Source organism: Mus pahari, chromosome 10 (genome assembly GCF_900095145.1).
Source record: "Mus pahari chromosome 10, PAHARI_EIJ_v1.1, whole genome shotgun sequence".
Taxonomy (NCBI): Eukaryota; Metazoa; Chordata; class Mammalia; order Rodentia; family Muridae; genus Mus; species Mus pahari.
Window position 1 is genome coordinate 36,034,858 of NC_034599.1, and position 23,028 is coordinate 36,057,885.

Consider the following 23,028-nt stretch of genomic DNA (forward strand, 5'->3'; position numbering starts at 1 on the left):
TTTTAAAACTACAATGCTCAGCAGTTAGCAGCACCAGCTACTACTCTAGAAGAGCCAGGTTAGATTTCCAGCAACTACATAAGGGTTTACAACAGACTGCAGCTCTAGTTCGAGGGGATTTGATGCTTTTTTCTGGCATCTGCTGGAATGAACACACGAGTGTTGCCTGGACATATGTGTAGGCAAAGACCCATATACATAACGGTCAAAAATAATAAATAATGATCTCTACAGAGTACAGTGGCATAATTTGTGATCCCAGCACTCAGGAGGTAGGAGCATGAAAAAAAAAAAGCCACTTTGAAGATAGCCTGGGCTAAAAGCAAGTACCAGCCTGGGCTACATGAAAAGATGTTATACCAAAGACAAACACAGCATACATACGAAGCCCAAAACAAACAAACAAACAAAAGTCATCAATCTTCTCCTTTGAAAGAACCTCAGAACACTAAAAACACTCAGAACAATATTATCACACATACAGAATAAAATGCTACCATCTTTGTTTTGGCTTCTTTTGAGACAGGGTCTTGCTACTGAAGCCAGGCTGGCTTTAAACTGCCACTCTTCCTGTCTCAGCCTACAGAGAGCTGGAATTACAGGTCTGTGTTTCCAACGTGATTCAACGCCTCTACCTGTCACCCCAACTGTCAAGAGGGCACGCCATAATGTCTGCGGGGTGCTGAGCACTCCTGGGGCATGCCGCAGCTGTCTCAGGAGCTGGGACCTGAAGACCTACTTCTGCACCATGCATCCGGCACCTTCCTGACTCCTACCCTTACTTAGGTGCTATGATTCTGAATGAAATTCATCACTGAACCCAAAGTCACCAGGGGAAGATAGAGAGGGGGGCCACGTTATTATTATTATTATTATTATTATTATTATTATTATTATTATTATTATTATTTAGAGAGCCTTCCTCTGTATACAGAAAGAGCTTACACAGACTCGGGTTTTCCCTGCACAGCACCCTCTCCCTCCATCTTCCTTCCTACACATACCGTTTGACAACCGGATAACGCTCACACATACAAGCCCTTCACTACTGTTTCCACACGGGTCAGCTACCACCACTGGGGTACCAACACAGCCAGCTCCCAGGCCCACTCAGCCTGTCCTTTAACTGTACCTACAATCTTTATGGCTATGGGATCTTCTGACACTGGAACAAACTCTTCTTTGACTTCCATCTGTTTTTCAGAGGCCAGGGGGAATGGGATGGGGTGGGGAGGAAACACTTAGTTTCCACATGCGCCATGGGTGAGGAGGAAGAGGCTAGCCCAGGACTTTGCAGGCTGGCTAAGGGGAATGGTGCCAGAGGCAGGGAGCGCACTTTCGGCAGGAGGTGACTGGCTCTCAGGATTCGCAGGGTCCAGGTCTGTACCCTCATCGGTGTGCAGTTCTACCCCACTGGCATCAGTGTCCTTGCCCGAGGATTCAAGTATTTTCCATTAGCAACTGGGAGGTTCTCAGTAGTATTGGTGCCCGTGTAGGGCTGCGTCCCAGCTGTCCTTAGCAGGCTGTCTGCAGGGAGGCAGGTTGCTCAAAGTCAGCTTCATGGCAGCCCTCAAGCAGCCCTGCAGTCCTGGCAGGAAAGGACTATCAGGGACAAGGTCACTGATGAAGTCCAGACGTGTGTGTGTGTGTGTGTGTGTGTGTGTGTGTGTGTGTGTGTGTGTACTGTTTTTTGTTTTGTTTTGTTTTGTTTTGGTTTGGTTTGGTTTTTGAGACAGGGTTTCTCGTATAGCTCTGGCTGTCCTGGAATTCGCTCTGTAGACCAGGCTGGTTGTCCCGGAACTCACTTCCCAACCACTTCTTCAGGCTGGACTTCGAAGTCCTGGTGATGGTTGCATGGACCATTATTTCTGGGTGGGTGTGAAGACCATTCTCGGCTTGGAAACTACCCTTCACTTTGTTATCTACATTTATTTATTTTAAAAGAGATTTATTTATTTATTTATTTATTTATTTATTATGTACACAGTATTCTGCCTGCATATATGCCTGTATGACAGAAGAGGGCACTAGACCTTGCTATAGATTGTGAGTTACCATGTGGTTGCTGGGAATTGAACTCAGGACCTCTGGAAAAGCAGTCAGTGCTCTTTTTATTATTATTATTATTATTATTTCCTTTATTTGCATTTTAAATGTTTTCCCCTTTCCAGGTCTCCCCTTCAGAAACCCCCATCCCATCCCTCCCCCCCCTGTCCCCCTGCCTCTATGAGAGCGCTCTCCCACCCACCCACTCCTGTCTTCCCTCCCTGGCACTTCCCTACACTGGGGCATCCAATATCCTCAGGCCCAAGGGCCTCTCCTCCCACTGATGTCCAACAAGGCCATCCTCTGCTACATATGCTGCCGGAGCTATGAGTCCCTCCTTGTGTATTCTTTGGTTGGTGGTCCGGGAGCTCTCGGGGGATCTGGCTGGTTGACACTGTTGCTCTCTCCATGGGGCTGCAAATCCCTTTAGCCTCTTCAGTCCCTTCTCCAATTCCTCTATCAGGGGCCCCACGCTCAGGCCAATGATTGGCTGTGAGCATCTGCCTTTATATTTGTCAGGCTCTGGCAGGGCCTCTCAGGAGACAGCCATATCAGGCTTCTATCAACAAGCACTTCCCAGCATCCACAATAGTGTCTGGGTTTGGATGGGATGGATCCCCAAGTGGAGCAGCCTCTGTATGGCCTTTCCTTTAGTCTTTGCTCCACACTTTGTCTCCATATTTTCTCCTGTGTGTCAGTGCTCTTAACCTCTGAGCCATCTCTCCAGCCCCCCGCATTTATTTATTTTATCAAGGATTGTAACTAGGGATTTGTGTATGCTAGAAAAGCTAGATCTTTATCCTTTTTTTTTTTTTTTTCTGAGATAGCATCTCATGAAGTTACCAAGGCTGACTTCTAACCCACCATCCTCTTGCTTTAGCTTCTGGAGTAGCTGGGATTATAGATGTGTACTATCTATTTACAGTATAGGCCCTGGTCCAAATGTAACTTTCTCCACGAAGTCTTCCCTGATTCCCAAATGAAGCAACCATGAACACACTTTGTATTTACTTTCTCCTAACAGAAACCACTGTGTGGCATGTGGTTTTGTTCCCCCCTTTGCTTTACTCAAGGTTATCTATCATTGCTGCAAGGAAACATCATGATCAAAAGTAACTTGGGGACGAAAGGGTTTATTCTGATTACAGTTTCACAGCTGCTCATCACTGAAGGAAGTTAGGACAGGGATTCAAACAGGGCACAAACCTGGAGGCAGGAGCTAATGCGGAGGCCATGGAAGGGTGTTGCTTACTGGCTTGCTTCCCTTGGCTTGCTCAGCCTGCTTTCTTACAGAATCCAACCCCACGCCTAGGGGATGGCACCACCCACTATGGGCTGGGCACTCCTCCATCAATCACTAATTGAGAAAATGCCCTACAGCTGGATCTTGTGGAGGCATTTTTCTCAATTGAGGTTCCCTCCTTTCAAATGACTCTAGCCTGTGTCAAGTTGATATAGAACTAACCGTCACACCCTTCTTTACTGCAGTTCCGTGAGGGCAGAACAGAGGGGCTATGGCAGGGCTGCCCTCTTGTACAGATCAGGGCACTGTGCATTTGTACTTCCTAGTGGTTCTGAGTGTGCCTGGCATAGAGATGGCCAACAAATAGAACTAGATGACAAATTTGACCCGTGATGTTCCCTGAGCTATCCTAGCTCCATTAGAATAGATATAGTCAGCTGTTTACACAGATTCCACATCCATGGGTTCAATCAGGGCCTGGGGCTTGGCTTAGCACACTTCCTTAGCATGAGTTTAATCCCTAGTGCCTCAAAGAAAGAGACTCAAAACAACAAAGAAGACCAAGCAAGTATCAAGCTGACCATGTTTTTTTTTTGTTTGTTCTGTTTAAAACACACACACACACACACACACACACACACACACACACACACAATACACCAGCACTGAGCATGTCCAGACTCAAGCCCCACCCTATCACCCCCAGAATAATACAGCATACTAGCAACTGTGAGGTGTGTAGTGTAAACGAGAGCTGTCTGACAGTTCACATGAGGACTCACACAGCATTCACACAAATACCTCATCGTGTAATAGAGGGACTTGAAGATTTTAGTGTCTGGCAAAGGTTCCCCCCATGGATATCGAGGGACAGTTAAAATTATTTAATTGTTCAGGCAGGTTTGTGGCTTATATCAAACACAGGCAGTGAACTGCCAATAAAATGGGGGTGAAGAGTAGGGTTTCATCTTGTCTCCCACTCTTGCTCACTGTGCCCCAGGTCCACTGGTCCTTCAGCCCCTCAGCCTCTCATGGTTATCCCCTCCCCATGTATCATCGTCCCCAAATATGCGTGGCATGTTTTCTCATGGCCTCCATATCCTCAGAGACAGAGAGAGACTGCCATGTGATCTAGTTTAAATTGGGATTTCCCCCACCTTGGCAAAGCTTTCGATATCTTCTCTGCTTCATTTCTCCCTTACTGCTAATGTAGTGTGTCTATTGTCCACCCCTTCTACAAACATAGTCAGTCTCTGTCTCCTTCCGTCCCTTCTTTTCTCTTTTCTCTTCCTCTCACCATAAGAGATTAGGTGTAGAATTTTCTGGTGGATCAAACGTTTTGGATTTGGGAATGTTTTAGATTTGGTGTCTGGGATTAGTGATTCCCAGTCTGTAGACCAGTTTCTAAGTGAGTTCGGGTTGATGTCTCTTTCCCTCTCCTCCATAGGATCTCAGGAGAAGACATGCACATAGTACCATGGCATGTCCACAGAGTTTTGAAAACTTAGGAGTGACTAATCCTTAAGAATGATTAATTGTGTGCAATTTCCAGTTTTCAAATGGGCATGCCTAAGTTACATGGGAAGTTTCCTTCTTCAGGGATCCATCTTCAGCCCCGTGGATTTAATGAAGTGTCACTTTAGAGTGCTGAGCAGGGCCCACCAGGAGGATGCCTCGGAAATGTCTCATATTGAAAAAACTATAAAGTCCAATTGGAATTACACAGTCATAAGTAAGTGCTCTTGTGTTGGTATAGGACAAAATAAGAAAATCTATCAATCAATGAACAGCCCTGGAGTCCCCGCTGGGCAGAAGAATAACTTCTGCAAGTGCCATAGAGCCAGATCTCAAAAGCAGTGCTAAAAAGAACCATTCTATAAGAGTGGAGTCCATGCTTCCAAGTACAGTTATAAGAAGGTGATCGTAACTTAAATAAGAGAAAGCTAGATCTTACAGAGAACTCAAAGCTTCCCTTAATTAGCACCCATGGAAAGAAGAACAATTTAATACTTGGATGGTAGTCTTCTCAATAGGAAACTGTAAGTTCATCTTAGCATTCAATAACAAATACATCATATGGGGTCTATGTGACATTAAAAGTTTCCACATATGGAGTGTCATTTGGGCATCCCAATAATCCTGAATCTGCTGTAGAAAGTCAATATTTGTGGGGTTTTGTTTTGTTTTTTGTTTTTTGGAGACATCATCTCATGTAGCCCAGTTGGACATGATAGCTCCGGGTATCTGAGAATGGCTTTGAACTCTTGACTGCTTAAGCCTCCCAAGTGCTGGGGTAACAAGTGTGTACCACCATGCTGGGTTTATACAGAAGCAGGTGGATCTCTGCAAATTCAAGGCCAGTCAGGGTAATACAGTGAGACTTCAAATAAACAAAAAGATAATAGAGAAATAATCAGAATTGTAGCCAAGCAGACCTCTAGAGAGGTCAGATTTGAGGAGGGGAAATGTTGAAAGGATTATGATGCAAAATTATAATTTAAAATCAAAGTATTAAATACTGTGTGTATGACCAAAAGTTATTCATAAGTTCTTTATCTTAAAGTCAAAGCTCAATTATTAAAGAGATGTGCCAACTAGGGGGATATAAGATTGCAAAGTTTGAAAGCCAGTGAGACGCTTGGTGGTTAAGGTGTTTGTGACCAAGCCTGACAACCTGTTTGATTCCTGGGACCCACATGGTAGAAGGAGGGACTCAAGCTCTACAAGTCGTCCTCTGACCTCCACATGATACAGCGGCAAAGCATGTGCCAACTCAATCAAATAGTAAGTGATAAAACCACAATATAATGGTAGGGGTTCCATAATGCATGGTCAGAGTTTGACTGAGGGTTAGGAGACAACATTTTCCAAGAGAATCAACTAAGAGTGACAGACACACTCGCCTGGAGTATGAATGTCTTGATCCCATAGGCTGGTTGTCTGGGTGAAATAAAATGGGGGAAGGGACATATCCCCTGCCCCCATTTCCTGGCCAGCATAAAATGAGCTTCTCTGTTCTGTCACACCCTCTCCTACATGACAAGACAGAAATCGGTTTCATAGAAACCTTCCTTCAAGCCACTTTTCTCTTGAATATTTTGACATACCACCACCAACAGCAAAAAATGCTGTCTAAAATGGATCCCCTTTATAGATGGTCTTTAAGTAGCAATACCACAGATGTCACATTATACAAAACAGATATCATGTCATACTCAACCACACCAGGTATGTCCTATTGTGTCCTTCTGCCACCTGAGATCCTATCTTTATTTCTGGGCATTGTTGCTCAAGATAAGAAAAGACCCTTTAGGAGAGTCTGTGCCTTAAGTAGTTTCCTTTCCTATAGCAAAAGGACTGTAAGTACATGTACACACATGCATAGACATTTGTGCACGTGCATATGCAGGTGTGAATGTGGAGGCCAGAGAATAGCCTTGGATGTGCCCTTTCTCAGCCCCCTCCTCTTTTGTTTGTTTTTATTTTGAGACAGGGTTTCTCTGTGTAGCTTTGGCTGGTCCTGAACTTAGAGATCTTCCTGCCTCTGCCTCCTAACTGCTGGGATTAAAGGCATGGGACACCACTGCCTGACTCTTTTCCTTCTATTTCCTTCTTTCCTTCTTTCCTTCTTTCTTTCTTTCCTTCCTTCCTTCCTTCCTTCCTTCCTTCCTTCCTTCCTTCCTTCCTTCCTTCCTTCCTTCTGTCCTTCCTTCCTTCCTTTTCTTTACATAGGGTCTCTCACTGGCCTGGAAGGTCACTAATTAGGCTAAGCTGGCTGGCCAATGAGCTTCAGAGACCCCCTAGCTTCTCCTTCTCAGCACACAATACCATCACCAGTCCTCCCCACCCCCAACACAAGTTCTGGGGATCAAACTTAGGTTCTTGTACTTGCTGGTTGAGCCATCCCCGCGCCCCCTGCCCTAATATCTTCCCTTTACTGCTGGTCCACCATATGTCAGGAGCTTTGTATAAAGTGATCAAATAGTCTTCCAATGTAGAAGTTGTTGACCCTATAAGCAAGATAAGGTTTCAAAGAGTCATTTGCTCAAACACCTGGCAAGGACTTATGCTGAAATCCAGGATGTAGCTCAAGATTCTCCGACTTCCTCTATAGAGTTTTACGGTTTTATTTGACAACCCCACCTCCACCCCAAATTGTCTTGTTCCTCATGCAAGGGTGCTGCTACAAGGTGGAGCAAGTCAACACTCTTCGAAGATCTCCGATGTGTTTGTCTTTTGGATTCATCCCTTTGGGGGCTCAGCTTAGATGATGCCTCTACATGAGACTATTTTGGTACATACAGCTTGTTTGGTTTTCTATGAGATGCTACCTGTTTCTGGTCTGGGTCACATGGATGGAAAGCAGGCTCCTGGATAGAGGGGGGCACTATATGCCTTATTTTCTGCTGCATCCTTAGTAAAGAAAAGAGCGCCTAGGGCATAGTTGGTGCTCAGTAAGTACTCAGACCAATCGGCCTGCTGTTGGTCCATATATCTGGACAGTGGCTTCAGTTTATGGTTTTAATGGTCCTGAGGACTACAGACAATTGATAACCCTTCACTATTTACAATTGTAAATTACCTGTAATTTCTTTTCATGATGTTAGTAGGAAAGAGCCAAATCACATGGATAAGGCACTTAGAGCTCTTCTGAACTCGGTCGAAACCTCACCTTCATCTTCAAAGTCTATCGAAATCAAGATAGAAGGACAGTTTCTGAACACAATTCCCGTTAATGGTAGGTCATAAATTTGACTCAGATGCTAATGAGTTTCAAATACTCAGTAGGCGCGGACAGAGCCAAGGCCGGATGGTGATGCTCAGGTGCCCTCTAGTGTGTGCTGCTTCTCACATCAGTTCCTAGCATCACACACCACGTGCCTAAATCCATATTGAAAAGTGTGTGCATGCCTTTAATCCAAGCACTTGGGAGGCAGAGGCAGATAGATCTCAGAGTTCAAGGCCAGCCTGCTCTATAGATCAAGTTCCAGGACAGCCAAGGGTGCATAATTATAGAAAAACCCTGTCTCAAAAAAATAAAGAAGGGAGGAAGAAAGTATGTGGGTGTGATGGTTTGAATATGCCTGGTCCAGGGAGTGGCACTATTTGGAGGTGTGGCCTTGTTGGAGTAGTTGTGGCCTTGGAGTAGCTGTGTCACTGTGGGTGTGGCTTTAAGACCCTCATCCTAGCTGCCTAGAAGTCAGTATTCTGCTAGCAGCCTTCAGATGATGATGTAGAGCTCAGCTTCTCCTGCATCATGTCTGCCTGGATGCTGCCATGTTCCTGCCTTGATGATAACGGACTGAACTTCTGAACCTGTAAGCCAGCCTCAATTAAATGTCCTTATAAGAGTTGCCTTGGTCATGGTGTCTCTTTATAGCACTAAAACCCTAACTAAGACAGTGGGAATGTGTATTAACAGTTCTATAAAAAGAACAGTGGGAAAGACCAGGAGAAAACTGAACTTAAGGCTTGTTGTTCCATTCTGAATCATGTGTAGGCAGAACAGAAAGAGCAACTTTGGTGACTGTATGCAGCTACAGGGTGAGAACCTACCTAATCAGGGCTATTTCAAAGTTGATCTTGTAATTGACCCTTACCTTACATCCCTTCCCCTCATTTTTTTTTTTTTTTAGAACAAGATCACATGTATCCCATGTTGGCCCTCAGTTGCTATGTAACTAACAAAGACCTTGAACTTCTGGTACTCCTGTCTCCACTGTCCTTGTGCTACCATGCCTGGTCAATACGGTACCAGGGATGAAACCCAGGGCTTTGTGCATGTCAGGCCAGCACCTGACCAGTTGATTCACAGCCCTCAGCCTCCCCTGGCCCTCATTAGTTGCTATTCTTCTATTTAGTTTTTTTTTTTTTTTTTAAATGATGCTCGTAGTATATAGGTAGGGTTCAAAACCAAAGACACAGCCAGGTGTGGTGGTGCATGAGCTTAATTCTAGCACTCCAGAGGCAGAGGCAAGCAGATCCCTGCGAGTTCCGGGACAGCTAGAGCTATGTTGCAAGACCCTACCTCAAAACAAAGGAACAGCAAGAGAAAGAATAAGAAAAGCCCATGGACATAAAAAGGCAGGCGGTGGAAAGCTCTGCCAGCTCCCCTCACTCCTTCCTATTTATCATCTACTCAGTGGTCCACAGTGTCACCTTATAGTCTAGACCTAAAACTTATAATCTTCCTGCATCAGCTTCCCCATGTGCAGAGGTTACAGGTGTGTGTGTGTGTGTGTGTGTGTGTGTGTGTGTATGTGTGTGTGAGTGTGTGTGTGTGTGTGTGTGTGACACATCAACTTGACAAGCATTTTTATTTCTTCTGTTTTGCTTTTTATATCTGCCTGCTTTGCCCCTTGAATTTCTCCTACTGATAAATACTGTTAAATTGACCAATGCATTTCAGAGTGAGTCTTCATTTCTTAAACAGTCACTACTTGCTCTGTTGTGAAGATCTACCATGACTTCCGTAACTACTCCCTCCAAGAGGATGGCCATTTGGGTGGTGTACTGGATAGCTTTGTGTCAACTTGACACAGCTGGAGTTATCACAGAGAAAGGAGCTTCAGTTGGGGAAGTGCCTCCATGAGATCCAGCTGTAAAGCATTTTCTCAATTAGTGATCAAGGGGGNNNGGCCCCTTGTGGGTGGTGCCATCTCTGGGCTGGTAGTCTTGGGTTCTATAAGAGAGTGGANTGAGCAAGCCAGTGGAAGCAAGCCAATAAAGAACATCCCTCCATGGCTTCTGCATCAGTTCCTGCTCCCTGACCCGCTTGAGTTCCAGTCCTGCATCCTTTGGTGATCAACAGCAGTATGTAATGTAAGCCGAATAAACCCTTTTCTCCCCAACTTGCTTCTTGGTCATGACGTTTGTGCAGGAATAGAAACCCTGACTAAGACAGGTGGCTTCTGATCTTTTTATGTCACAAACAAAGCTGAAATGAATCATCTTGTATAGGTGCTTTTTTTCCCAAGACTGCACACATCTATCTAAGATAAATACCTAGGATTGGAGTATGTTGCGTCAAATAGCAATACTAATTACAAAATCATTTGAAGCCCTTACTGTGAGTCAGGCACTAAGGTAAGCCTTCTCTGTATACCAGCCTACTCATTTCATATTCTTAACCATCCTATGAGGAAAAGACTGTTATTATCTCCTTTATAGATGAGAACGCTGTGGCACAAAGAGGTTTAATAGCCTGCACAAGGTCACAGAGCTAGCACAGGGCAGAGGCAAGCAATGTAGCTGTTTTTAGACATCATGTTCTAGTGTCCCTGGGAATTTAATTATATTTTACGTCGCCATAAATTGTCCTTTATTCTGGTTCTGCTGATTTCTTCTCTTCCTAGCATTACTGTGCAATTTTATCAACAGACCCTCTGCTTATTAATTATAGGTGGAAATGAATCTCGATGTAATGTTAACTTGTTCTCTTATAGTGACAGGTGCTGAGTATGCTCACAAGCACTCAGTAGCCATGTTTTAGCTTCTGTGTGGCTCTCCATCTGAGCTTTTATGTATGTTTCTATGGTGACTTCAGTCTCCCTCTTACTGACCTGGAGAAGGATATCTTTATGTATTAGAGATAAGAGTTTCACTTGTGATATAAATTAGAAAAAGATTCTTCCTAGTTTGTTTCTCATATTTTATATTGTTTATATTTTTCTCTGGTAGATGTTTTTTTTTGACATATTCAAAGCCAAATGATTAATCTCATAGGCATTCTTGGCTTTTTAAATAATTCAGGCCCTGAATAAAAACTCCCTATGTTTTTTTTTTTTCCTAGTGTTCTGATGGTTGAAGTTTAATAATTAAACATCAGACCCATTTGGAATTTATTTTATATGATGAGCATATGTATCCAGTTTGCTGCCTTCCCTGGGTTACCCAGGTTGCTGTTTTGATAAGGGCAGCATTTCTTATTGCACTACATGTACAATTAGGTTCTCTTTATAGACTTCCCACTCTATTGTGGTCCAATTTTCTGTCTGTATATGTATTAAATACTACCCTATGAGTTGAAGCCCTGTAATACCTCATCCAGTAGAGCTCCACCATTCATTCATTGCTCACTTGTGTGTTGTGTCATGTGTGGCTGTGCGTGTGTACCAGTGTGTGCACATGCAGTTATCAGAACAAGGCTTAGAGTGTTTTTCTATGTTATTCCCATCCTTATTGCCTTGAGGCAGGGTCTCTTGTTGAACTTAGAGCTGGCTGTCTTGTCTAGGCTGGTTGGCCTACAGTGAGCTCCTGGGGCCTGTCTGTTCTTAGTGGCTCACATGCTGGGTCACGGGAACACATAGCCTTGCTAGGCTTTTTGTGTAGCCCTAGGGATTTGAACTCAGGTCCTCAAGCTTACAAAGCAAGTTTTCTTACCCACTGAGCCATTGGCCTCTTCCCAGGCTCAGCAGTACTCTTCGTTTCCATAGCTTGCTTTATTATGCCTGCTTATTATGACCTTAATAACCAACCTTTTAGCTTTGATTAAAAATACAACCAACCAACCAAGATCAAAAATTCAAGGCCATCTTCAGTTACAAAGAGAGCTCAGGACACGAAACTTGTGTCTCAAAATCCAAAACAAGACAAGCAAGCAAGCCAACAAAACCCCAACAAGACATCAATGGGGGGCTGTCACACGCTTCTATATAACAATTCAGAAAGTACGCACGTTTTTGTATTACTGACTGTATCCATTAAAACAAAAACGATACATAGCATTATGGCAGTGTTAGGTCAAACGTATTTCTATGCCTTAAAAAAGAATAAGAAGAGTAAGAAAAAAAAAATCCATCTTAGAGAAATGGTTAAGAAGTGGTTTCAAATGGGACAAGCAGTGAGAGAGTTAAGACATCTGAACCCAGAGCATGGGTGGGCAAATCAGTATCTCCTTCAAAGAGCAAGTCAAGAGCTCAAAGTCAGAAAGTCTAACAGAGATTTCCTCTGTGAGAAAACACAAGGGAAGCCAGTCTATGAGAACACTGACAACCGAAGCACACCAGGGAACCACGACAAAAACGAGCAATGCAGGGGCTAGCCACAGAGTTGATGGCAAATCTTTCCTCTCTGTATACTGAAAAGATAATTCCTTATTTCTGCCCCACTTTGCCACTCCTTCATGAGCGGCTTGTCTAGGAACACTTTTGAAAGTAGCGACAAGAGCTGAATGTCATCTCAGCACCCAGTGGATGAAGCAGGCTGATTGCTCTAAATGTGAGGGTAGCCTGAGCTACCAAGCAAGATGTTGACTCAAAACAGGAAACAAAATAGTAATGAAAAGTGTTATCCTAGGCTTCGAGAGATGACCAGCAATAGCTATTGTCACTCTTGAATTCATGTATATTTTAAGTAAGCGATGAAGTGAAATTTCAAATTTCACATTTTTGCTTGTTAGCTTGTTTGTTTGTTTGATTGTTTTGAGACAGGGTTTCTTTGTGTAGCCCTGGTTGTCCTGGAACTCACTCGGTAGACCAGGCTGGCCTCAAACTCAGAGATTTACCTCCCCCCTTCCACCCAAGTGTTGGCATAGAAGGCACACGCCACCATTGCATGGCTGACATTTCACAAAAGTTTTATGAAAGAACAACAAAATATGTTTACATTTAAAACAGTAAGAAAATGTTGGGAACTAATGATGTTTAGCTGTCTTGAGAATTCAGTTAATCATTCTATACCCATTCCTGTGTTTTATTGTTAGTTACAAAGGCAAGGATGTCATATATTGCTAATCCTTGAAAGGGACTCTACCCTCTTAGGTGTTCTCCAGCAGGGGTGTGAAATTGCTGGTCCACCAACTGTTCCCTTGAGTCCATAGTTCCAATGGCATATTCACTAGGAGGCAAGTTGATAGGGACACCTTTATTTGTGTCCATGAAATAAAGCTATATTTACTTGTCGGAATAGCATGTTTTCTTCTTGTTATTGTGTATGTAAATGTGTGTATGCATATGTGTGTGAATTGTGTGTATTTGTATGAGTGTGTGAATGTGTTTGTGGTATGAATGTGTTTGTGTGTGTGAATGCATATGTGGTGTGAATATTTGTGTGTGTGAATTGTGTGTATGTGTGTGTATGCATGTGTGAATGTGTGTGGTGTGTGAATGCGTATGTATGTGTAGTGTGTGAATGTGTTGTGTGTGTGAATTGTGTGTATGTGTGTGTGAATATATATGAGTGTGTGGTGTGAATGTGCATGTGTGTGTGGTGTGTGAATGTGTTTGTGTGTGTGAATAGTGTGAATGTGTATGTGTGTGTGTGAATGTGTATGTGTGTGTGTTGTGAATTGTGTGTACGTGTGTGTGAATGTGTGTGGTGTGTGAATGTATTTGTGTGTGAATGTGTATGTGTGTGTAGTGTGTGAATGTGTTTGTGTGTGTAAATTGTGTGTATGTGTGTGAATGTGTGTGGTATATGAATGTATTTGTGTGTGTGAATGTGTATGTGTGTGTGGTATGAATGTATTTGTGTGTGTGAATTGTGTTTGTATGTGTGAATGTGTATGTGTGTGTGAATGTGTATGTGTGTGTTTGTGTGTTCCTGTTTCTGACAAAGTCTTGTTACACTGTCCAGATTAGTGTCATATTTGTCATCCTCCAGTCTCAGCTCCTCAAGTGAAGAGACTACAGGTGAGCTCCACTGTGCCCAGTGTCCAACATGCCCATCATTTGGGTAATAACTTATTCTCAGACTGATCAGTTGAGGAAAAGAGGGCATTTATTAGTTTTCTGATTTTACATAATGGAGTGTCTATGCTGTAATCATTTCATATTGCTCGTGCAGGACAATGAGGGACAGTGCAATGATTAGCAATGGGAATTGGTAAGATAAGAGTCATTTGAAGAATTAAAAAGGAAAATCTTCCATGCTGGGCTCCTGCTTCATAACACTACCATGTCACCCCCAGCTCATTACCCAGGACCCAGCACCTACACAAAATCTGGATGTAAAATCACTTCCTATGCAAGCTTGGTTCTTGGGGTGAACGTGTCAGATGAATGCGGCAGGCACAGCAGGCACGGCAGGCACAGCAAGCATGCTACCCCAATGTACTGAGATGCTCAGTAAGATTGTAAACAGCGGTAAGGTGAGCACAAAGAATCACCACAGGGAGTTAAATGTTTGGCCCTGTGTTTCATCTACTGGAACACACAGCATAAATAAATTCCAGGGTCCACACTTGGTATATAGACATCCATGCAGGAAAAACACGCATGCACACGAAGTAAACATTTTAAAAATTCAATTGGTCTTTGAGTGGAGACATTTTAGGTATAGTGATTGAATTATAGCAGTCACTGCACCGTGAACCATAGGTGAGCTTTATTTTGCTTAAGAACGTATGGCGTAGCCGGGTGTGGTGGCACACGCCTTTAATCCCAGCACTTGGGAGGCAGAGGCAGGCGGATTTCTGAGTTCGAGGTCAGCCTGGTCTACAGAGTGAGTTCCAGGACAGCCAAGGCTACACAGAGAAACCCTGTCTCCAAAAAAGAAAAGAAAGAATGTATGGCGTTATGCAAGGCACTTACCACCAAGCCTGGCGACCCAAGGTGGATCCTTCAGATCCACAAGGTAGAGGACAAGAATAGACTCCTTCAAGTTTACCTCACACACAACCACACATAAGCATACACACGCCCCCACCCCACCCCCACAGACTAAATAAAATGAAAGGAAGAGGAAGAAAAAGAACAGGAAGAAGGAAGAGCAGGAGGGAAGAGCAGGAGGTGGCAGAGGAAGTGGCAGCAGCCGGGAGACAGCCTGCAACACTATGGAAGTGTTTGCTCTATCGGGGCAAGTGGTTAACTGTGACATCATTGCCCAGAAGGAAGAGGCCATTCAAACGCACCTGTTCGAGGCGAGTCTCTCCTCTCTTCTTGTTGTGAAGTTGGAGGTAAGTGTCTGTTTTAGGCGCAGGTAACCCCAAAGTCAGCTTGTTTTTTTCCACAAAATATTGTTTGGATTTCCTTCTGCGTGGGCCACGTGACCCCGGCAGGAAAACTTCATTGTGTGAGCTTGAGCTCTTTAGGTACCGAGACAGGTCGCTTGATTTCTCCTCCTGGTCACTGTCGCTTAGTTCTGAGAAGAACTCTTTTTGACGGGTGCCATGTTCATACTTTGGGCTCAGAAATTCGCTTCCAAGTAAGGAGGCTTCGCTCTGAGGACTCATCTTCTCTTTGCCTTTCCTCATGGAGAGTCCCATGGATGGCTCTCTGGAAGGGTAGAGTGGAGTCAAAGGCAGGTTTTCTGAAGAGCTATCTGCAGACCCTGGTAATGCTTCCCCAGCCAATGGCTGCCCCTCCTCTCGTTTGTTCTTCCAGTTGGGATCATATCGGAGGTCTGAATATTTGTCTTCTACCTGATGTTGGCTGTCCGAAGCAAAAAAGAGAAGTCTTTAATTAAAGTAGATTCCCAGGGGGAGGGGGGGTGCCTTCAAACGACAGCCCCCACCTGTAACAGACCCAATAAAAAGATATCTCTCTCTCTCTCTCTCTCTCTCTCTCTCTCTCTCTCNCNCACACACACACACACACACACACACACACACACACACACTAAAAATAAACTCACTCATTTGATTCACTTCACTGTTTCATTTAAATTCAGTCTCAGAGCCCTTCCTCTAATTTCCTTTCACTATCTAGATGGTGAGGGTGCATCTAAGTCTCAAATTAGAACCACAGAAAAGATCTAATTAGCTGAGTTCACTGAAATCTGTAGTCAAAATGTTTGCCAACTAAATTCTAAAAGCAAGAAAACAAAGATGAAATGTTTAAGATGTTCAAGCAGCGTGTCTATACAGTTCCAAGGTTCCTATAGCTTCCCAGAACCAACGGCGATCTGGGGCTGGATCTGTACAGCTCACACTGGACGGCTGGGCTTTAAGTTCAGTGGAGAGAGTGGCTTGCCTGGCGTGCTTGAAGCGCTATATTTTATCACCAGCATCAGTCCACCTGTGGCCCACTCTTGTGGTCCCAGCACCTGGGAGGTGGAGTGGGGCAGGTGAATCGGAAGTTCAAGGTTTTCCTTCACTACAAGGTGCACTGACAGTCAGCGTGGACTACATGAAACTCTGACTCAAAAAAGAAGGAAAGAGGAGAGGCACTAGGGGAAGGTGAAGAAGAAAAGGACAGTTTCACCTTATAAGGTATAATGTTGTTATAAGGTACAACAATTTATACCTTAGCTGGTTCCCTTAGCTGGCTCTATGTATATTTGAATATTTGTTTATTTCTAGGAAGGGAAGTACTCCTCTTGAGAGGAGAATAAGGTTTTTATCCCAATTGAATACCTATATACATAGGCTCTTCTTGCTTTTCAGGAATTTTGGGTTCCAGCCCTTTTCTCTATAGATGTTTATCAAACATGCTACAGGGAAGTGCACGAGGCTTAGAGTCAGCCTGTGGCTCTGAGGCTTGTCAGAGCCATGCGTACGAGGCTCAGTAGACAGGTCATCCATCATGGGCCTTACGTTTTAGGACAGTCTCTCTGAATTACGTTTAAGCACATCGTCCTGTCTGAGGAAGTAAACTAGACCCCAAATAAAGTCCTCCCGTCTGCCATGACAGTCTCAATTCCTAAAGTAGCCCATAGTCTTAACTGGGGGGGGGGGGGGAGAGGAAAGCTGGTAATATGGCATATTTAATGGCCTCTTTGATCTTCAAAAGCTAAATGGGAGAGATTTTTCCTTGCTGAGGACAGTGGACGAAATTCTCTAATCAAAAAGAAAATGTAAATCACCTAGCTTTTTATGCTATTTGATATTCCCGTTTACAGAGGACATAATTTTATGCTGGGTAAACAAACTAATGGTCCCTATGATGCCAATTTACCCTTCTTAATGTGGACCTGGATTTCTTTGATTCAATGTAAAGCAAAAAAATCTCATATGCTAGTTGTCACTGTGCGTTTTTCAGCTCTCTGAAGAGGGTGGGGAACTTTCCAGCGGAGGAGGCGCTTCCTTTTCCTGGATGGGATTTCCCCAGCAAAACTGTCAGGAAATGGGACATCATTGTGTCCCCCACACAGATACCACGAGCTGTCCTGTCTTCAGGGCCACGGTGGGCAGGCACCTCTGGTGGGTTATCTGCCTTACAAACTTCAGTATTTGGACAATGGGCCTTTCACCTTTCACCGCTGAGGTAGTTTGTCTCAAATGGGGATTTTGTATTTGGCCCATTTCTCATGGCTGACTAAAGATGGGCAAGAAGACATGTATCTTACAGTGCTCTGCACATGTGTTCATTAGCTTTATACTGGGGTTTTTAAACACTTAACTAAGGTCATGGACAGCAGGGGCTGCAGTATGCCCTCCTTCCCTAATTAGCACACTGCGGTGCTCTATGGGACAAGTTAAATGCTTCTAGAATAAATAACTGGATCTCCATAAATACTCCAATGTAAATAAAGCGGTTGATATTTATTTTTAAAAGTAGCTACACAGTTATAACCTTAACATGAAGGTGCTTCTTGCACTGGGATATATTAGTGACTGATTTTAGGGTTTTTCTAATTATATTAAGTGGCCTAAGGTTTAACTGCACTTGTTTACATGGAGAAAAAAGCTCAGTTATTATCTGTAAGCAAACATGACTTTTTAAAAACAAACAAACAAACAAACAAACACACACAGGCTGTATTCCCATATCCATAGTTTACTGGAAGGAAAAACTGAGTTTAAGTTTACTCTTTCTTCAGTAGATCACAGTTGTTTTGACAAGTGTCTGCTAAGCACTAACTAAGCTGGGGAGTTAGGCAGCACAGTGCTGTCTTCTCAAACTGGTGTCCCCACAGTTAACACTGTGGCATGATGCCTGTGCTGGTGGGGACCCCAGGGGACCTCGAGTGTGTCTCAGGAGGTTGGGGGGAGAGCTTTCCACAGGAAGTCATGGCCACGACCTAAGGCTGAGAAAACGTGTCCCAGGCTGAGAGGACAGTGGGGAAAGAGGACTTAAAGGGACAGAGCAGTGTCGCTTCCCCAGAGCGAATGCTCTGCAGACGCTCTGCAGACAGTGGAGCCTGGGAAGAGGAGAGGTGGGGCTCAGAGTTCAAGTCTAACCAGAGTTTAGATAGGCAAGGACCTCAGTAGACTCTGGAAGAGCTTGGGCTTAGCTGTGTTCTATGAGTACTTAATTTCAGAGAGAAGACTGGCCACCAGTGAAGAGTAGCCAGAGGGGTGAGCCGCAGGATGGCCTTACACACACGTTCTCTTGAAGACTTTCAGAAGAGTCTTCTCAGCCACTGAGCTGGGCGTCACTGGGCTGGAGGGATGACTCATTGGTGAAGGGTACTTGCTGCTCTTACAGAGGACCTGGAGTTGGGTTTCCAGGAACAACATGGTTGCTCATAACCACCTGAAACTCCAGTTCCAGGGGATCCCATGTTTAATTGTTCCATAATATCTCAAAATCCATCCACCACCCCCCTCCCAACCCTGTCATCCTGTTAGCCTAAGATAACTCAGTTCCTGGTATAACTAAGTAACATCAGAAATCACACACACACACACACACACACACACACACACACACACACACACACGTGTGTTGAAGGCTTGGTCTCCAGCTTGTGACAGTACTGAGAGGTGGTGGAACCTTTAGATCATGGGACCTTATGGAAGGAAGTTAACTTCCTTCAAAACCATGCCCTTTGGGCCAGCGGAGGCTTGCTCTCTGTGTGTTTCTTGGCTTCCATGGGAAAACAGGCCTCCTCTCAGAGATGCTCTTGTCTTCATATTGCCACAGGCCTAGAGAAACAGGGCCAAGTGCCCATGGAAGTGTGAGCCCCCGAGAGATTGTTGTTCCTTTTAAGGTGTTTATCTCAAGCGTCTCATCACAGTCATGGAAAGATAACACAGAGACCTCTGATATTTGAAAGTGTGTGCATGTATTCTTATCCCTGTGATGACATTAGAACAACTGGAGCACGCTTCCGGTCACTGCACTTAACTAGCCTCAACCAGTGATGGCTGGCAGCCATCCATACTTTCACTATGCGTTGTCTCTCTGCATAATTTCTGGTGCCACTGAGTACTTGGTGAATAATGGGCAGATTATTTAACGTCTGTGCCCGGCACAGAGTAAGAATGGTGCGAACACTAGCTCTGGCCGAGCATGTCAGTGAGCCCTATAACCAGGTTTTGCTCGCTGCCTACCACACTCAGTCTCTAGGATACAGCATGGTTGTTATGTACTATGCTTCCTGCTGATGAAGCACAAGGGATTCTTCTCCCCGCAGGCCTTAAGATATTTCAAGAGCATCAGGCTCTAAGTGGTACCCTAGTGGCCTGGAAGATATAACACCCATTTAAAAAAAAAAAATCCAGTTTTCCAGTCATGAGCTAGGTTCCATGGGAAATGTCTGAAATCATAATTTAGGAAGTGGGATTAAGAAATATCAGCTAACTCACATGATAAAATATTTCAACCACCACTAAACCAAGATAAGGTAGATACAAGTAAGATCATTAAAAAAATTTTGTGCCTTCCAGATAATCCATAAAGTGAAGGCCCTAGGTGGATTTCCTTTCTTAAAGAAATGGCTGCTTGAAAGGCCATCTTGTTGTTCTAAGCAGAAACTAGACCAAAATGGAAGGGGCTGGGAGCAAACGAGAAGAGATGAACTTCTGAGAAACGTTTCTGAGACAGTGGTCAGAGGGAAACACCAAGGCAGGTGTATTATCTGGAAGTAAAACTGAGATAACCACGGTCCCCAAGAGAGTGTTAAGAACATGAAGCCATGTACCCTGGCAATGGCTGCCTCCAAATGTCCCCTTCACCAGCTCCAAACGGAAGACATGTTGAAGCTAATGAGGGTTTTTTTCCCCCTTTCGAAATCATGTGCATGGAAAATTGTAATGCTTCCCAGAAATAAATCGAGTTGTTGAAACAGAACATGATACTAAAGCACCCTATTGTACCGAGCTCGGGTGCTAAGGAGCCCAATTGTGTTTTGCAGTCTGGGTCAACACACGGGGACAAAATGAGTGTGAAGTGCTCTTTCACAGGCAATCTTCTGCACACAAAACACGCACCTCTCCTCCTCCTCATCCGCTGGGAAGGTCATGCAGACAATGAGAACACAACTCTTTTGTTACCCTTCAGACAACAGATGTCGGGGCTCCTCTTCAGAGCCCCGGGTTAGAAATGGATGCGGAGAGGAGAGGGAGCGGAGGGCGGGGGGGGGGGGCATCTCCCATGTGTTCAGTGGGGTATTTGCTGCCTTTAATGGACCGTGTTTGAGTCCGTGCTGTGATAACTTCAAACAAAATAAAATCAAATCTCCATTTAATGAAGAGCCTCATACTCAGTTTGTATTCAATCAAAAAATTACTAAAATTAGAGCATGTTTCTAGTTCAATTAACATCCTCTGCACTCAAATAAAATATTCAATAACTGGCCATTTTGCCTGTTGAGGGGAATAAAAGCAGAGCCCCCATCCGTTAGCTGTTATTTATTTGCCTCTTTATGTTAAGCAGCCAGTTAGATTGAAACTGCACATATTATTACTGATTTAGGTTTCATTTAATCCTTTGAAACAGAATAATTATTCCCAATTTATATGCCATTAAATCTTTTATGCACACGAGAAGCAAATTCAATTTCTGCTTAAGTGTAGAGTTTGTGATGCTCTTTAGAGGAGCCTCAAAACTGACAATTGTTTCTGAGGGTTCCTAAATCCCATTGCATCTTGCTCTTCTTATCAATGGCTTTTAAGGAAACAAAATGCAACAAATCCAAAAAGATCAGAAATTCACTTTTGCAGGTATGAAATAAAATGTTTCCATAGACACACTTTGTGGCGATTACTGGTAACCCATAAATTTTCATTTAGTGGAGGCATTTTATTTTACTTAAATAATTAAAGGTTTTAATAGAAAAACAATAGCATAATGAACTGAAGGTAAAACCTGTCTATAGAAACACACTAAAATGAAGGGGGTGGATTGTTATTCACTGAACTTTGCTTACTGCAATTACATCATTTGGATAATTCTGACTCAAATCCCTTTGTTTCAACAATAGATTTGTGGCTTGTTGTTGTTGCTGTTGTTGTTTTGTTGAGGCAGGGACTCTCCACATAGCCCTAACTGTCATCCTAGCATTCATTCTGTAGAGCAAGCTGGCCTTGAACTCACAGAGATCTGCCTGCCTCTGCCTCCTGGGTGCTGGGACCAAAGGCACGCACTGAACTTCAACAACACATTTGTGACTGTTATAACCAGGTATTTGTCCCAAGTTGTTGTTCGGACCCCACTTCAATTCAGGATCATCTGGTAGTAAAGTGAAATAAATTATCTAAAGTGCTAACCCTAGAGACCACAATGTAACAGTCTAGCATCCACTTCTATTGAGATGACATCTTCACAAGAAATGCTGTGTCATTATAGCAACCTTGAACCCCATTGAGGAAAGGCGTTCTCCTAGCAGTTAAGGGAATGGAGTCTATCACTGGTCTAGGTATGAACCTAACATTCCAAGCTACTCAAAATGCAAGAGTCAATCCAATTAGGTCAATCAGTCATCTGGCTAAGGAACCACCATCCCTCAGGGAGGTGGATTCCCTTAGTACAACTATTGCCTTATTGAGATAATGTACCTTTCCTTCCCAGAAATCTCCATGTCAGTGCAGTAACTACAGGTCTGCCAGGACGCTCTGCTAAGTCTGTCCATGTCAGAGCAGTAACTACAGGTCTGCCAGGATGCTCTAAGTCTGTCCATGTCAGAGCAGTAACTACAGGTCTGCCAGGATGCTCTAAGTCTGTCCATGTCAGTGCAGTAACTACAGGTCTGCCAGGATGCTCTAAGTCTGTCCATGTCAGNGCTCTAAGTCTGTCCATGTCAGTGCAGTAACTACAGGTCTGCCAGGATGCTCTAAGTCTGTCCATGTCAGTGCAGTAACTACAGGTCTGCCAGGACGTTCTGCTAAGTCTGTCTGCATTTCTGAGCCCTGACTCAGAAAGGTGTAATTTCTAACCCTTCGTTTTTTTGGGGGTTTTGTTGTTGTTTTCTATCTTCTTTTCACATGTTGGCCGGAGGATAAGTACTTTTTCTCTGGCACTTTGTGCTTCCCCCCTTTTTCTCTGAACCCCCCTCCCTTTTGCCCTATAGCTGCTCCCTGAACCTCTATGTCTAACTCAAAAAGGTGCAGTCTTTTTCTCTTATTAGTTTTATTTGTGTATTTTTATTTCATGTGTACGGGTGTTCTGCCTGTATGTATATACATGTAACACTTACAGGCAGTGCCTTTGGAGGCCAGAAGAGGACATCAGGTCCCTTGGAACTGGAGTTACAGATTGGATCAGTGAGGTACTGTGTTCACCCTGTGACCCGAACCTCAGGTCCTCCACAACAGCAGCAAGTGCTCTTAATCACTGTGTGCTCTCCAGGCCCTCTCTCCATACTGGTTAGTAAAGATGGGGCTCTCCCAGATTTCCAGGAATTATGACACAGCACTTGGAACCACAGTTTTTCTCTCTGTGAGAGTTGATGACATGACTTGCAGACATTTTCTATGCAAGTTTCGGGTGTTCTCTTCATTCACCACAACAGTGGCGAAGAGTGGAGCGTTTTTTGAGCCGGGGTTGCCAGCCTTGAGTTTCTTATGTAGCTTAGGATGAACTTTGAAAGCTCCCTACTGGGGCTGGTGAGATGGCTCAGTGGGTAAGAGCACCCGACTGCTCTTCCAAAGGTCCAGAGTTCAAATCCCAGCAACCACATGGTGGCTCATAACCATC

At 44.0% G+C, this 23,028-nt stretch overlaps 1 protein-coding gene across 4 annotated transcripts in view; it reads right to left on the reverse strand.

Annotated features, from left to right (window-relative positions):
• The window catches only part of Jhy (junctional cadherin complex regulator), a 65,272-nt gene that overhangs the window by 27,686 nt on the left and 14,558 nt on the right, over window positions 1–23,028 (reverse strand). For all 4 annotated transcript variants that reach the window (XM_029543668.1, XM_021208075.2, XM_029543670.1 and 1 more), the window contains one exon: window positions 15,141–15,660. In XM_029543668.1, coding sequence (XP_029399528.1) covers window positions 15,141–15,660 — 520 coding nt within the window. The remainder of the gene's footprint in view (window positions 1–15,140; window positions 15,661–23,028) is intronic.